This window comes from Saccostrea cucullata, unplaced genomic scaffold (genome assembly GCF_032062105.1).
Source record: "Saccostrea cucullata isolate Sc308-1 unplaced genomic scaffold, CSIRO_AGI_Scuc_v1 ctg717, whole genome shotgun sequence".
NCBI lineage: Eukaryota > Metazoa > Mollusca > Bivalvia > Ostreida > Ostreidae > Saccostrea > Saccostrea cuccullata.
In genome coordinates this window covers 53,963-69,072 of record NW_026918951.1, presented here as the reverse complement: position 1 = coordinate 69,072, position 15,110 = coordinate 53,963, and the positions used below count along the sequence as shown (strand labels likewise).

At 35.7% G+C, this 15,110-nt stretch overlaps 1 protein-coding gene across 8 annotated transcripts in view; it reads left to right on the top strand.

The window, feature by feature from the left end:
• Positions 1-15,110, top strand: part of LOC134276285 (centrosomal protein of 170 kDa protein B-like) — a 42,021-nt gene that overhangs the window by 15,478 nt on the left and 11,433 nt on the right. For 6 of the 8 annotated variants that reach the window (XM_062758563.1, XM_062758542.1, XM_062758570.1 and 3 more), the window contains 9 exons: positions 1,686-1,775; positions 2,224-2,304; positions 2,703-2,831; positions 3,337-3,384; positions 4,508-5,153; positions 8,616-8,706; positions 12,066-12,447; positions 12,729-12,867; positions 13,009-13,763. In XM_062758563.1, coding sequence (XP_062614547.1) covers positions 1,686-1,775; positions 2,224-2,304; positions 2,703-2,831; positions 3,337-3,384; positions 4,508-5,153; positions 8,616-8,706; positions 12,066-12,447; positions 12,729-12,867; positions 13,009-13,763 — 2,361 coding nt within the window. The remainder of the gene's footprint in view (positions 1-1,685; positions 1,776-2,223; positions 2,305-2,702; positions 2,832-3,336; positions 3,385-4,507; positions 5,154-8,615; positions 8,707-12,065; positions 12,448-12,728; positions 12,868-13,008; positions 13,764-15,110) is intronic. The other 2 variants (XM_062758577.1, XM_062758550.1) reach the window with 2 other exon arrangements.

The following is a 15,110-nucleotide window of genomic DNA, read 5'->3' as shown; positions in this document are numbered from 1 at the left end:
ACAAGTGCAAACTTGTTTTCTGATACCTTAGTTGAATGGCACTGTTTGCTAAGTTTTAAAAAGAATCAATACACTCAGTTGTGTCCATTCATCTGACAGTGAGCCCCGAGATAAGGCAGGAATTTTGGGTAATCCAAAAGAGGGTCAGAGGAATTTTATTAGTGAGTTCATTCCACTTCAGCCCAAGAGGGAGGGGAAGGGATGAACTTCAACAAGATGGGAGGGGAAAGGGTGACTCTTTTGAAGATATGAATTAGAGAAATATATACCATAACACTTGTTCAAATTTTTTTCTTGCCTCTATTTTCAAGTTCTGTAAGGTACTTGTCTGATATTTTTCCAGTGGTCAGATTGTCTCAACTCAGAAGGACAGACCATTACTAGAATTTTATGAAGTGCATTGCATACCAAGATTTACTTAACTGTCACTTTTATTGCCTGTACATTTTGTTCTGCAGTCAAATTACCATTTATTTATGTGCAAAGTGTCCCTTTCTTATGGGATTGTAGGTTGTTAGACTGTGGAGTTGTCATTTTCAGTAGGTACTATAACATGAGGACAATCTTTAGGTCATGATTTACATTTACTTCTGGTAATGGATGGGAATTTTTATATGTCAAGATGATACATGTATTTCTTTAGAGATTCAAGCTCTCTTAGTTCAGCTTCTTCATTTGATCTGGATACTCAGTCAAATCTTTTTCCATGGTACAGTGGTTGACTTGAAATTCAATGTATAGTGTTTACTTTGTATGAACTACAAATTTTATTGAGGTCTATAGATATATATATGTTTTGAATAAGACATTTTTGTGCCTTGATCAAATGGATATGTATGCAAATTTTGTGTCTCTGTCAAATTTAAATAGCCAGGGTTTGATAAAGAAAAATTGCTGTGAGACCTGATTGATATTCAGCATTCCGAAATTCAGTTTTCCGTGGACGTAAGTTCTACAGGTTATAAAATTAGAATTTCTGATTGCATGGGCCCCATACGTAAAAAAAGTTATGTCCAAGAGATAAGTTTGAAGAGATGAAGGTCACTTAAAGGCTTGTAAAACAGTATTTTCAATATGTATTCATGATGTATGCTGATTTTCAAAGGTGATGAACCATGATAAATCGTCCCTTTGAAAAAATTTGTTCATGATTTAATGTCAAAAACAGGTGAAATTGGTGTATCTGTTTGTTCCGGACGGAATAAATTGTGTGTGTCATTTGTTACTTAGAGAAATATAATGGGTCTGGAAAATGTTTATGGATATATGATTACATTATGTGATTGCAGATATTTTCATGGACCAAGAGATTGGATAAATTGTCATAAAGGCTACAGTCTAGATTAATCACTCAACATTATAGATATGAAAGTGTGTGTACTGACTTTTAAAGCTCCCCATATAATCGGGGTATCAAGGTAGATTATGCCTTTCATTTCTGATTTTTGTGGCTCTTTTAACATATGTAAAGGCCTCAAAATCCACAGAGCAGAAGCTAGCATTGATTTTGGACTGAATAACAAATGAACTCTGTCATGTGTCTTTCCTGACTAAAACCCGATCTGGTAACTAGGAAATTGGATAAGTATTCGATAAGTATCTGTCGGACATTGATATGGGGCCCTGTGGTTGGTGACAATGTGAGGTGTTTTTTGAAGGATATTTTTTTCATTTTGTGATTGCAGACACAGAGCGTGGACAAAAGACATGCAGTGATCACCTTTGACCATTATCTGGACAAGTTTAAAATCAAAGACCTCAGTACAAACCATGGGGTAAGTGTCCTTGCATTTTTTTTATGCTGGTTTTTAGTCATACCATGATATGCTCATTGATTAATTACCCCTATAATAAAAGACAGCTTTGGATGTCTTGCATTTAAGACATGATTCAGAAATTTTTTGCAACCCTTTCTTTTTAACGAGAGATAATTTGTATAATGGATGTTTTTAAAATTAATCACACTGGCGACATTTGCTGAGGTCTTTGTCTGCCAAACTTTTGATGTACATGCATTTGTCTGTCTAGGGAGATTAAACCAATTTAAGCCATTTTAATTTCCAAATCTTTGAAAAAGAAATGTTTGAATTTTTGTATTAACAATCTATTCTCGATGGAGACTCTGTCATTGATTGATGAATTTAAGGGGGGAGGTAGCATAAATGGAACCATGCCTTGTAGTCTTAAGTATGTCTTACCACGTTTCTCTTTTGTCAATTTCAGACATACGTGAACGACAAGAAGATTCAAGATCAGGAGTACGTGACACTGAATCACATGGACACCGTACAGCTCGGCAATGATATCCTTGATTAATTAAGTGACAGAAAGACGGCAGTCTCAGAATGGCTGTTATTGACATCAGAAATGAACACATTTCGTAATTTAGAGCACTGCTTTTGACGTCGCTGTGGATGCTGGTGTAAACAACAAGTTTAATGCTGATCGATTTGATGAAATGTCTTTGCTAGCTTTAGTTAAATGAGTAATATACAAGGTGCACTGATAATCATAAGGAAGCCTTTTATGAAAATAAGGAAACTATATATAAACACAATGTTTTATAAATGTTCTATAAAATCTAAGATTTGTTATGACAAATTCCCATTAGATTAAACTCGCATTTGATTAAGCCTGGTGAAAAAAAAAATTATATACCTCATTTAACAATTTGAGTTGCTTTTCCTTGACCAAAGGAACATTCCACCATGTACCACATAGAGAGGGTGCCTGACTCCGGGGTGTCATCGGGGGACCTTCAGGTGGAGAGGGCGCCCCCCTCAATGCCCCACTGGGCCTCCCGGGAACTTCCACATATGATGGAATGCCAGGTATTAATTTAGTAGTTACTATGTGACAATATTAGGGACTCATGGAGATCTGTGTAGAGTAGATCTAAATCTTCTGAACATTAAACACTTTTGCTACCACCCTGTGTAGCTCTATCATCTGTAGAACATGTTTTGTAAATAATTCTAAGATTAATGGGTGAGAGTAAAGGAATTACATGTACTAGCAGTGCCAAAGATCTGTTATTTGTACACTATAGTCATAATATTGTCATATTTACATACAGAATGCATTATGTTAGCAGAGTGCAACATCCAGTTTACTTATGTCATTTACCGGGTAATGTACGTAATACATGTACTTGGGGCCAGGTAGAAATTTGAAATGAGAGGTCCTTAAATAACTACTAGCGACGTTATGTCTCACAGACATATTTTACATCATGTTTTATGATAGTGACACAAACCACAGTAACTTGTACTAACTACATAACTTAGTTTAACGTTGGTCATAAAATTCTGACCTCGACTAACTTCTTTTTGCCAGCCGCCCTATGGAGGATTTGTTTTTACTTACCCTATCATGACCTGTTTGGTATGTTAGTTCAGTATTTCATGTTGTTTCTTTTTCTTAAAATGCATTTTTATCTGCTCATCCACCTGTACAAAATTTGATATACTTAGTATGTGTCTTTTATTAAGATATATGTTCATTAATTTTTTTTGAATCACTATTTGTTAATTTTTTATTAAGTGCTGTGTAGTTCTAGTATTGATTGATAAGTGTTTTAAGATATTGTTGATTTTTTTATTTTAATCTTTTCTGGCTTCGCTTAAAAAATAAACAAATTTTTAATTTCTTTTTCTCTGTAATTAATCATGCAAAGTTATCTTTCCTTTCCAAATAACTATGATTTGTTTATATACAATATATCACATCAAAAGAATTTCAGTTACTAGTATCTCATCTACTGCAAATAATAAGTAACACTCGTTACGTGCAATAAAAGCTAAACATTACCCAATCATCACTGATTAGCAGTCTATAACATCAATAAGAAGCTGCCCTATGTCTGTAACAATACTTGCATCACTCGGAATTCCTTGCCAAAATGTTCCAACAGTGTATTCACTTCATCAAGTCGTGTTTACAGAATGCTTTATCTGTTGTATTCTTGTTGTGATTATGTACAAATGTTTGTGAATAAGGGTACCTTTTCATGGTGAATTATAGGTAAGTTTACTCAATACGTAAGTTTTAGGCTCCTAGAAAAAAATTCCTGTAAATACTAATTACAAGAAATGGATTCTGTTGTAAAATTTTATCAAGTTCCTGCAAATGGGTGGGGTTGTCTAATGAGTTTATTAGAGTAAGTTGCATTTACATTGCTGCTATATGGGTATTAAATGATACACTTATGTTGTAGACAGAATGTTTGACTTGTAAAGCAGTTCTGTACAATTGTTTGGAAATCATTTCTATCAGAGGAAATGGAACAAAAAAGTATCCTCTTCTGAGAAGATCATACTATTGATATTAACTCTCTGACTGGAATATTGAATATTCATAAAGAAAGAACTTTTTTGAATTTTATTTATTTAATGAAGCTCTTGATTTAAAATGAATTATGAAGGAGAGTTATATATGTGTGTTCAAAGGAATGTAAATATATTCAGCTGTGTTGTATGATATTAAATAGAATTTTTTCTTGTTCCAGGGTTGTATAGCTGAACAAAGAATTGCACACACATGTGGAAATCACACATTAGACAATGTTATCAGTCAAAGAGAGCAGATGGCTGCAGATATGCAGCACGCACATCATGTGCAACATAGACCCCATGTGCATTCCATGCACCAGGATTGTCCTAAGCATGTGAATAAACATTCAAGTGAATATCCTCCATCCTTTCCTCAAGGAAGTGAATATCCTAGTGAATATCCACCTCCGGTTCCTAGAGGAGGTGAATATTCTCCACAGAGTGAATATCCTAGAGGAGCTCACTATCCAGGGACAAGTGAATATCCACCTCCTGGTGGTGAATATCATAGAGGAGGAGTTTATAGTGAATATCCAGCAGGGAGTGAATATGTGAGACACAGTGAATATCCAGATAGTGGACAGGATACACAGAGCAGAAGAGGAATGATGAACGCCCAGCAGGAGGAACAAAGTAAGATCACTCAGTCAGGTTTGGGTTCGAACACTTGGCCTCGTAAGCGGATCCGCAACACCGTCAATATCTCTAGGTTTTTCCACGAGGATATTAGTGGTTCTAGAATGAGTATTGACGACACTAACTATGCATGCAGTAGTAGAGTACTGAGGGGAGAGGGAGGACACCCTGATAATCTCCCCCCAGGTATGTTGTGCTCACATGTACCAAAGGTCATACACATGTATCTCTACATAATGGGTTTTATCTCATAGGACTGTAATTCTTGTAGTTAAAAATGATTTAAATTTTTCTTAAATAAAATTTGTTAGGTATGGATAATATTGAGAGAAAAAAATATGGACTAATATCCAAGTTGCAGCTCAATATTTTATCTTTTCATACATTTTTGGGATTAAAACCTTTTCCTATAGTTTTAACTCAATATTCAAACTTAACAAATGCATCAGTTTGGGACTGTCCATGTAGATATTCAATTTCAACAATTATGCAAATTAGTTTAAAATTTTCTAAATTTCACAAGAATCTGACATTGAAAACTAATTTTTCAGCTTGAAATTTTATTTTTAGGAAAGTGTAAGATTTAATTGGTAATCAACACTGACATTGACCTTTGGTACAGATTTCTATTTTGTGTTTCACACATATATTTGATGTTGTCTTTTTTTGCATGAATCCAAATGGTTCACTGGGCATGATTGTATATATAACTTGTGATTGGTGATGCATCTGTGTGATTAGCTCTACTGGTCAGAGACCAGAAGAGCTTATGCGATAGTAATGCGTCCGTCGTCCGTCCATCTGTCTGTCTGTCTGTCCGTCTGTCTGTCTGTAAACAATTTTTCAAAATGCTACTCCTCCTACAGTTTTGGTCTGATTTCAGTATAACTTGGCACACAAGTAGACTTCACTAAGATACATAATTCTGTGTATCGATTTTTGATTTCGATGAACGGTGTTGCCGTGGTTACTAAAAATAGAAATTTCTGTGAAATTCTTTCAAAATGCTACTCCTCCTACTGTTTTAGTCTGATTTCAATATAACTTGGCACACAAGTAGACTACACTAAGATACACAATTCTGTGTATCGGTTTTTGATTTCGATGAACGATGTTGCCGTGGTTACTAAAAATAGAAATTTCTGTGAAATTCTTTCAAAATGCTACTCCTCCTACAGTTTTGGTCTGATTTCAGTATAACTTGGCACACAAGTAGACTACACTAAGATACATAATTCTGTATATCGTTTTTTGATTTCAATGAACGGTGTTGCCGTGGTTACTAAAAATAGAAATTTCTGTTAAGGACGCTCTAAACACTGCACACTAAAGAGCTCTATTTATTGGGTACCGTAGTTTTTTTGCAGTTAGAGTGATCTGCCCTTAGATGTAAGATTAAAGAAATTGTTATTTACCGTTAATTACATAATTTATAGTAGATTAAAATATTTTTAGCATTATATTAGACCAAGAGTAAGAAATTTAATAAATTATTTTCAATAATTTTACTAAAGTAAGTAATCAGCAGTGATTTCTGCTTACAAATAGTGCATTGTCTTAGAACATTTTTCCTGCGTAAATAAGGCACGTACCCTATGTTCTAAATGAATGAAAAAGTCTCAATATGCATATCTTTATATGATATATTTTTCTCTGAGTCCAAAAAACAGTTTCTGTTAGTGTTTAGAGCGTCCTTAAATTCTTTCAAAATGCTACTCCTTCTACAGTTTTAGTCATTTCAATATAACTTGGCACACAAGTAGACTACAATAAGATACATAATTCTGTATATCGGTTTTTGATTTCGATGAACGTTGTTGCCGTGGTTACTAAAAATAGAAATTTCTGTGAAATTCTTTCAAAATTCTACTCCAAATACAATTTTAGTCTGATTATAATATAAATGTGGCATGCAAGTAGACTGCACTAAGAACATAAAGAGACTTAATCAAGGATCATTATTCTATTTATTGCTGTTGAAAAGTTTCAATTTCCAACTGCTTAAGTACTTTTCTCTTCCTTTGCTATAAGTACAAACCAGTAGAGCTTCAGTCTCGACAGAGACTTCTGGTTTTTGTAGTATCTTTTGATGTGTGTTTTATATGATCAGTCACTTTACCACTTTGATTATAGACACCTATTTGCATGACTCATGCTTCCCTTGGGTTTCTTTGTTTTATATCAGTTAAGAACTTTACTTACGCAAGAAACACCCTCTATTGATTCCTTTTACTTTGAAGTCTTAGTTGGTACCTGTCTTTATACTTTTTTCATATATTTTTTTAGAAAATCAAAACCGTTTTCACATAATTTGCACTTTAACTTTCAAACACACTACACATGTCTGCAGTTTTTAGGGCTGTATCAATATATCGATATATCGATACGTATCGATATTCAAGAAAAATATCGTATCGAAAAATAACTTTCAATACGTATCGGACAAACAGTACCAGTTTTTCTTCTAATTCTGTTAAAAAGATGGGAATGTTAATCACCAAAGATTATATTTCACTTTTTGAAATAAATCTGTTCAATAATTACATAATTTGTAAGGAAATAACACAGTTTTTATAATTTTTACAAATTTCCAAGTGAATTTTATTTGAACATGTTGATTTTACAGTCATTAAATGTTTTAATTTAAAGTGTTATTTTGTAATGACAATGAGACAAGAACTTTAAAATGGGTAATAAAACACTTAATTGTTATGAAAATTATGCATTAAAATGATTTATAAGCCTTTTCTGATGGACTTGTTGTACAATCCAATATATCGCATATCGCTTTAAAAAATATTGTATCGTATCGAAATTTTTGGCTCAATACACAGCCCTAGCAGTTTTAATTATCAAAAATCTCAAAAATTTATCATATACCATAAAAAAATGTTCCCTATTCTGGAGTCAGTCTGTGAAATATTGCTTGTACATTTTAAAATATACTTTCCAAATAAGAGTTAAAATGCATGAAAAAAGGAAGGGAAATTATCTCATGTATTTCTATAGCCATAAAAAAAAACTAAGCACTTGTATCAATGTGCCTGGTACATATATAATGTAGTATTTTCTTTTTAAGTGGATAAAATGGCATAAAGCCTTCTTGAAGCTTTTGTGATTCATTGAGTTTTCAATGAACATGATGAAGTATAGTTTACAATTAGTACAACATAATGTCCTGATTTTACACTTACTATTCATTATAAAGTAACAAAAGTCTTGGCTAAACTGAATTCTGAGTGTTGAGAGTCAGGGATATATACTTATTACGAATTATTATACTCCTGGTAAACTGTGTTGATAATCTTCAGACATATCTACTGTGTATAATGAAGCTAAAGTGCCGTGGTGGTTAATTTGAGAGATTTAACATCCAAACACAATACATTTCAAGAGATTAACCCTGAAGTCTCGAGTTTAGCAGAACACTAGACTGCCCCTTATATACATTGTATATGGAGATCGATATAATCTCTGATAGGAGTAGAAGAGTTTAATTGTTCTTGACCAAGAGCATTTAGACTGGTGGATTAAAAATCCTGAAGGTTTTGACTCGAGGGGTGTTGATAGTAGTTTGTGATAGTAACTGGAAGGTATTACTTGTGTCTCTGTGTTTTTAATGGAATGGTGTGTTTGACTTTTTGACAGAATTAGAAACGGTCAAGAAGGGTACACCCCTATATGGACAGCCAGACTGGTGGGGAGAGGAAGAGGTCAAAGGCAATGTCAGAGGTGAGGGGTTCATTATTTCACAATTATTAAGATACAATGCTGCACCAATGCAAGTTATCGAGTTGGTGTGGTGTATTGGCAAGTAATCTGTTCAACAAGCAGAATTCGGAGAATGTTATCTGCAAGAATGTATTTACCGGTACAGTTTGAAGAACATTCTATTGGAAGATGCTAATTGTTTATTAAGTTTTTGAAGAATGTATTTTATTCCTGAAATGTTTTTTGGAGAAAAGGCAACACATGTAACCACCTGTTTTTTAGCTCACCTGAGCCGAAGGCTCAAGTGAGCTTTTCTGATCACATTTTGTCCGTCGTCCGTCCGTCTGTCCGTCCGTCTGTCCGTCTGTCTGTCTGTCCGTCTGTAAACTTTTCACATTTTCGACTTCTTCTCAAGAACCACTGGGCCAATTTTGACCAAACTTGGTACAAAGCATCCTTGGGTAGGGGAATTTAAATTGTTAAAATGAAGGGACATATCCCCTTGCAAGGGGAGATAATCAAGAAAAGACAAAAATAGGGTTGGGTCATTAAAAAATCTTCTTCTCAAGAACCACTGGGCCAGTAAAGCTGAACTTATGTGGAAGCATCCTGGGGTAGTGTAGATTCTAAATTGTACAAATCATGACCCCCGGGAGAAGGGCGGGGCCACAATGGGGAATCAAAGTTTTACATAGAAATATATAGGAAAAATCTTTGAAAATCTTCTTCTCAAGAACCACTGGGCCAGAAAAGCTGAAACTTATGTGGAAGCACCCTGGGGTAGTGTAGATACTAAATTGTTCAAATCATGACCCCTGGGGGAAGGGCGGGGCCACAATGGGGTATCAAAGGTTTACATAGAAATATATAGGAAAAATCTTTGAAAATCTTCTTCTCAAGAACCACTGGGCCAGAAAAGCTGAAACTTATGTGGAAGCATCCTGGTATAATGTAGATTCTAAATTGTTCAAATCATGACCCCGGGGAAGGGCGGGGCCACAATGGGGAATCAAAGTTTTATATAGAAATATATAGGAAAAATCTTTGAAAATCTTCTTCTCAAGAACCACTGGGCCAGAAAAGCTGAAACTTATGTGGAAGCATCTTGGTATAATGTAGATTCTAAATTGTTCACATCATGACCCCCGGGGGAAGGGCGGGGGGCCACAATGGGGAATCAAAGTTTTACATAGAAATATATATTGGAAAAATCTTTGAAAATCTTCTTCTCAAGAACCACTGGGCCAGAAAAGCTGAAACTTATGTGGAAGCACCCTGGGGTAGTGTAAATTCTAAATTGTACAAATCATGACCCCCGGGGGAAGGGCGGGGCCACAATGGGGTATCAAAGTTTTACATAGAAATATATAGGAAAAATCTTTGAAAATCTTCTTCTCAAGAACCACTGGGTCAGAAAAGCTGAAACTTATGTGGAAGCATCCTGGTATAATGTAGATTCTAAATTGTTCAAATCATGACCACTGGGAGAAGGGCGGGGCCACAAAGGGGAATCAAAGTTTTATATAGAAATATATAGGAAAAATCTTTGAAAATCTTCTTCTCAAGAACCACTGGGCCAGAAAAGCTGAAACTTATGTGGAAGCATCTTGGTATAATGTAGATTCTAAATTGTTCACATCATGACCCCCGGGAGAAGGGCGGGGCCACAATGGGGAATCAAAGTTTTACATAGAAATATATATTGGAAAAATCGTTGAAAATCTTCTTCTCAAGAACCACTGGGCCAGAAAAGCTGAAACTTATGTGGAAGCATCCTGGTATAATGTAGCTTCTAAATTGTTAAAATAATTACCCCTGGGGGAAGGGTGGGGCTACAATGGGGAATCAAAGTTTTTTATAGAAATATATAGGAAAAATCTTTGAAAATCTTCTTCTCAAGAACCACTGGGCCAGTAAAGCTGAAACTTATGTGGAAGCACCCTGGGGTAGTGTAGATTCTAAATTGTTCAAATCATGACCCCCGGGGGAAGGGCGGGGCCACAATGGGGTATCAAAGTTTTACATAGAAATATATAGGAAAAATCTTTGAAAATCTTCTTCTTAAGAACCACTGGGCCAGAAAAGCTGAAACTTATGTGGAAGCATCTTGGTATAATGTAGATTCTAAATTGTTCAAATAATGACCCCCGGGCGAAGGGCGGGGCCACAATTTGGAATCAAAGTTTTATATAGAAATATATAGGAAAAATCTTTGAAAATCTTCTTCTCAAGAACCACTGGGCCAGAAAAAGTGAAGCTTATATATATAGAAGCATTCTAGGGTAGTGTAAATTCTAAATTATAGGAATCATGACCCCCGGGGGAAGGGCGGTGCCATTATAGGGAATCAAAGTTTTACATAGAAATATATAGGAAAAACCTTTGAAAATCTTCTTCTCAGGAACCACTGGGCCAAAAAAGCTGAAACATATGTGCCCATGGAAGGATCATGGGTTAGTGTAGATTTCAAAATGTCTAAATTATGATCAGTGGGGTAGGGTGGGGATGCATTATGTATAACAAGGGGGAAATCTGGTAAAGAACAGAATGGTCAAAGCTTCTCAGGTGAGCGATGTGGCCCATGGGCCTCTTGTTTGTACGACTTTGTAACAAAATGGTACAGCATGTGTTTATATTGTCTGTGAAGTGGCAAATAGAATTTTTTAAAAACCTAAACACTCTGGCACTATGCCATTGTGATCTAAATTTCCTCATTTCACTTTCAGGAGGAATATCCCCTGTCAAAATCACTGATGTTGTAATTTATCTTCCATATGTGCTCTAGATATGAACCAGACAAGGGGGAAAATTGTAGAGTTCTAGTTTACTATTTTTTTGTTCACCCAGATTTCTGTCTTGACACTTGATGTTAATCATTTGAAACCTTCAACATTTATATGATATTGAGGTTATGTAATGCACATATTGTATGTATTCCTTTGATGTGGGATGTTCTACATATAAAGTACATCAGTTATGCTACTTGGTCCTTGAAGTAGGTCAGCATGCAGTTATTTTTTCATCAGTTTACATTATGCCTTTACATTATACATTTATGTAATTAAAAAATCCCTTTGATGAATGGTTTCTAAACAGTTTTAAACTGTTTTCAAGAGACCAGGTTCTGTTCTATTACCGGGTATATAGAAATTATAAAGTACATGTATTGTGTTTTTTATTGCTCTGTTTTATAATTTGATTGTCTAATAAGTGACTTTTCAAAATCTAGATTACATAATTTTAGGATGCATAAAATATTCAATTACTCTTAAAATGAATTGTGAAGTACTAATAAAAATCATAATGATTTTAGGATAAATATAAGTGAATCAAGTAGAGCTTGTTTTCCTGTAATAATAATTATGTCGTTTAATTAACAGAGGAGAGTGCTAAACCTCCCAGTGACTTACCACTAAACCAAACAACTTCCCCAGACACCAAGACCACCCCCACAGCAGACCTCAATAGTATGTCTTCCAACTCCTCCGTCTCCAAAGACAGCCTCCTGAACACATCCTCTCCTGACAAATCCACATCAGAGGGGGTCCAGCCCCCACCCACCAAGATGCCAGAAGGGGGTGCTTCCACGGCCTTCACTGTGGACTTTGGGGAAGATGAGTCCCCCAAGAGGACTATGTCAGGAAAGTCCCTCAGTGAGTTCATGCCCTCCAAGATCCGGAAGAGCTTCAGGGACAGAAAAGACAAGGCACTGGGAGCCAAGGCCAGTAAAGAATCCTCATCTAAGGCCTCATCACCAGGCAGTGAAAAGGTTACTTGTGTTGTGTCTTTTATTTGCATTTTGGAAATGATGAAGTACTTTCTCTCTCTGAATATATTTGCACATATTAATCCAAGCCTCTACATTTAACTCTGAAATGCAAATAGGGTTCATTTTATGTATATACTATAGCATATAGATTAATTTGGTGAAGTGTTCATTTGAAAAGCTTCGTGAGACACAGAATGAACCCTAGGTCCTCTCAAAGAGGATGTGCATCTTGTCAATTAAAGATGTTGAAAAGTTTGAATGTTGATGTGTGTACCTTACAGGATGTTGACTTAATGTCACCTGGACAGCAGAAAAAGATTGAGGACATTTGGACTTCTCCACAGAGAAAGACAAGGGAGTTAAAGAGATCAGCCAAATCTACGGAGCAGGAACAACCTAAGCAAGAGAGCACTCCCAAAAGTAAGAGAACTGATGTACAATTTAACATATTCATTAGAAAAATAATTAAAATCTTTTGACTTTTTCAAAGCATTGTTTGCAATTTTTCAAATATGGAAAATTTTGTACATCTTATGCTAATGAATTAAGTGATTTTTATAGAGCCTGCACAGAAAACTGGCTTACACAGAAGAAGTTTGTCCACAGGCCGTCCAGTGCCAGCCAAGCTGTCCAGACCAAAAGAGAATGGTGAAGCTCCTGCTACAAAGTCACCCAAACAACCAAAGGGAAAGGAATTGGACACCACAGACAGTGCTTCATTTCTGATAGATAAAATGTTTGCCGGTGATTCCAAGACCCCAGCAAAAGGCAGACGTACTCCCAAGTCCTTAAAAACTGACAGGTCCTCAGATCGCTTCAGTGAGCATTCCATGTACTCAGAATCAAAATCTTTTGATTCCTCAGTGGCTAAATCTCAGAGTGCAAAAGTGGGTCGTAAACCGGTCATCATGAGAAAAGATTCCAACAAAGCCATTCCTGTGTCTAAAAAGTCTCCAGAGAAAAAACCGGAAGTGTTACCGGTGGCTCCCCCAGATAATACTGACAATGTGAGTGAGACAGGGACTTATACAATAGAGGGGGACAAGCCTTCAGAGGAAGAGGACAAGGCTCGGCAGAAAATAGACACTGTATTTGGAATTAACGATACTAAACCCAACGTCTCAAAATCTGCGGAATTCAGTGAATTGTCCACGGACAGAAAACCTTCGTCTGAGGACCTGATTCTGGAGAACCTGGAGGATGAGGAGGACCTGAGGGGCCTGGAGAAGAAGAGGAGTCGAGGTCCTGAGGCCAGCAGTGTGGAGGTGGAGGTGGGGAGTTCTGTTGTCACAGACCTACTGATCACAGAGGATCAGGTGAGAGAGATCAAACACTGAAAGATAGAATATATTTATATACAGGGAAACTGGGCTTATCTTGATATTCTGTATTATGAAATCTTGCCTAAAATGAGGGGAAGTCAGACAAATACTGAAAGATAGAATGTATGTATACAGGGAAACTGGGCTTATCTGGATGTTCTGTATTCTGAAGTCTTGCCTAAGTTGGTGTAAATTTTAAGTCCATTTCATTTCATTTAATGTATTGAAATCTGGTATAATGTGGAGGTTTGTCTTATTCAGTCAGTTTCTATGGATCTGAATAAATGGTGTCCAGATTAGAGAATCTTTCTTGTACTATGTTGATTTATTTTGAAGAGGGATGCTTTAGTGAAGCTTCAAGTCTATTGGGGAAAGCATTTTGTCCATATTGTGATAATTCTTTGCAGAGGTTAATCTCATTAAGGGTTAAGCTTCATTTAAATTGAGCTCAGATTTTTTTCTGAAAGTTTAATTTGATTCCTGTTAAAATAGTCACTGTACAGTCCTATTTTGGGTCTACAGTATTTAATTAAACCAGAAGAAAATGCTTACATACACAGAATTTCAAAATGACAGTAATGTTCAGGTTAATAATATGTTGACCAGTTTATCATAATGGTACATTTTAATACCATGTGTGATGGATTTATAATGTATTCCATTGGTTTTGTGCTCTGGGGTTCATTGCTTTTGAAAATTGCAGCATACTATGAATTCATAACTCATTTTACTTTATGAAAAACTGCTGATCATACAAATATATATGAGCAATAAAATTTCACAATTGTTTTGCAAATATGATTTATTTTCACCTTGTAACTAAGCTGTTTATACAGGTCAACAATATTTTTTATGCTTTGGTCATACATAAATGGGATGTAAACAATGTCAGCTGGTCTGATTGTACATGATGAATGATATTGTAACATAGTCCTGTATTAGTCCATATAGCTCTCAGTTTTGTGTATTGCATTTGATTATGTGTCCAAAACATCCATGCTAAATTTCTTGTTCGTGACATGTTTATTACAGAACAGGAGAAATGTACAAGGCTATAATTAGGCATTGATTATGCCCCCTGTCTACATGGTCTATAGGTATATAGTGGAAAATATTAAGATTAGAGAGGCGTGTCTAAACAGGTTTTTCTTGGCCATTGACTATTTACATTGCCTGATTAAATGTAATTGCTTGGTTTTGTGGATATTCATGGCATATATACAATTCTCTGTACACATTCCCCTTTCACTAGTCTAACGATTAGTGCATGGCTACATTGATTAGGCAGTGAGAGCTGGTTCTCTTTTTCCCTTTGGGCCCCAAGAATCCAGGGGCACAGAC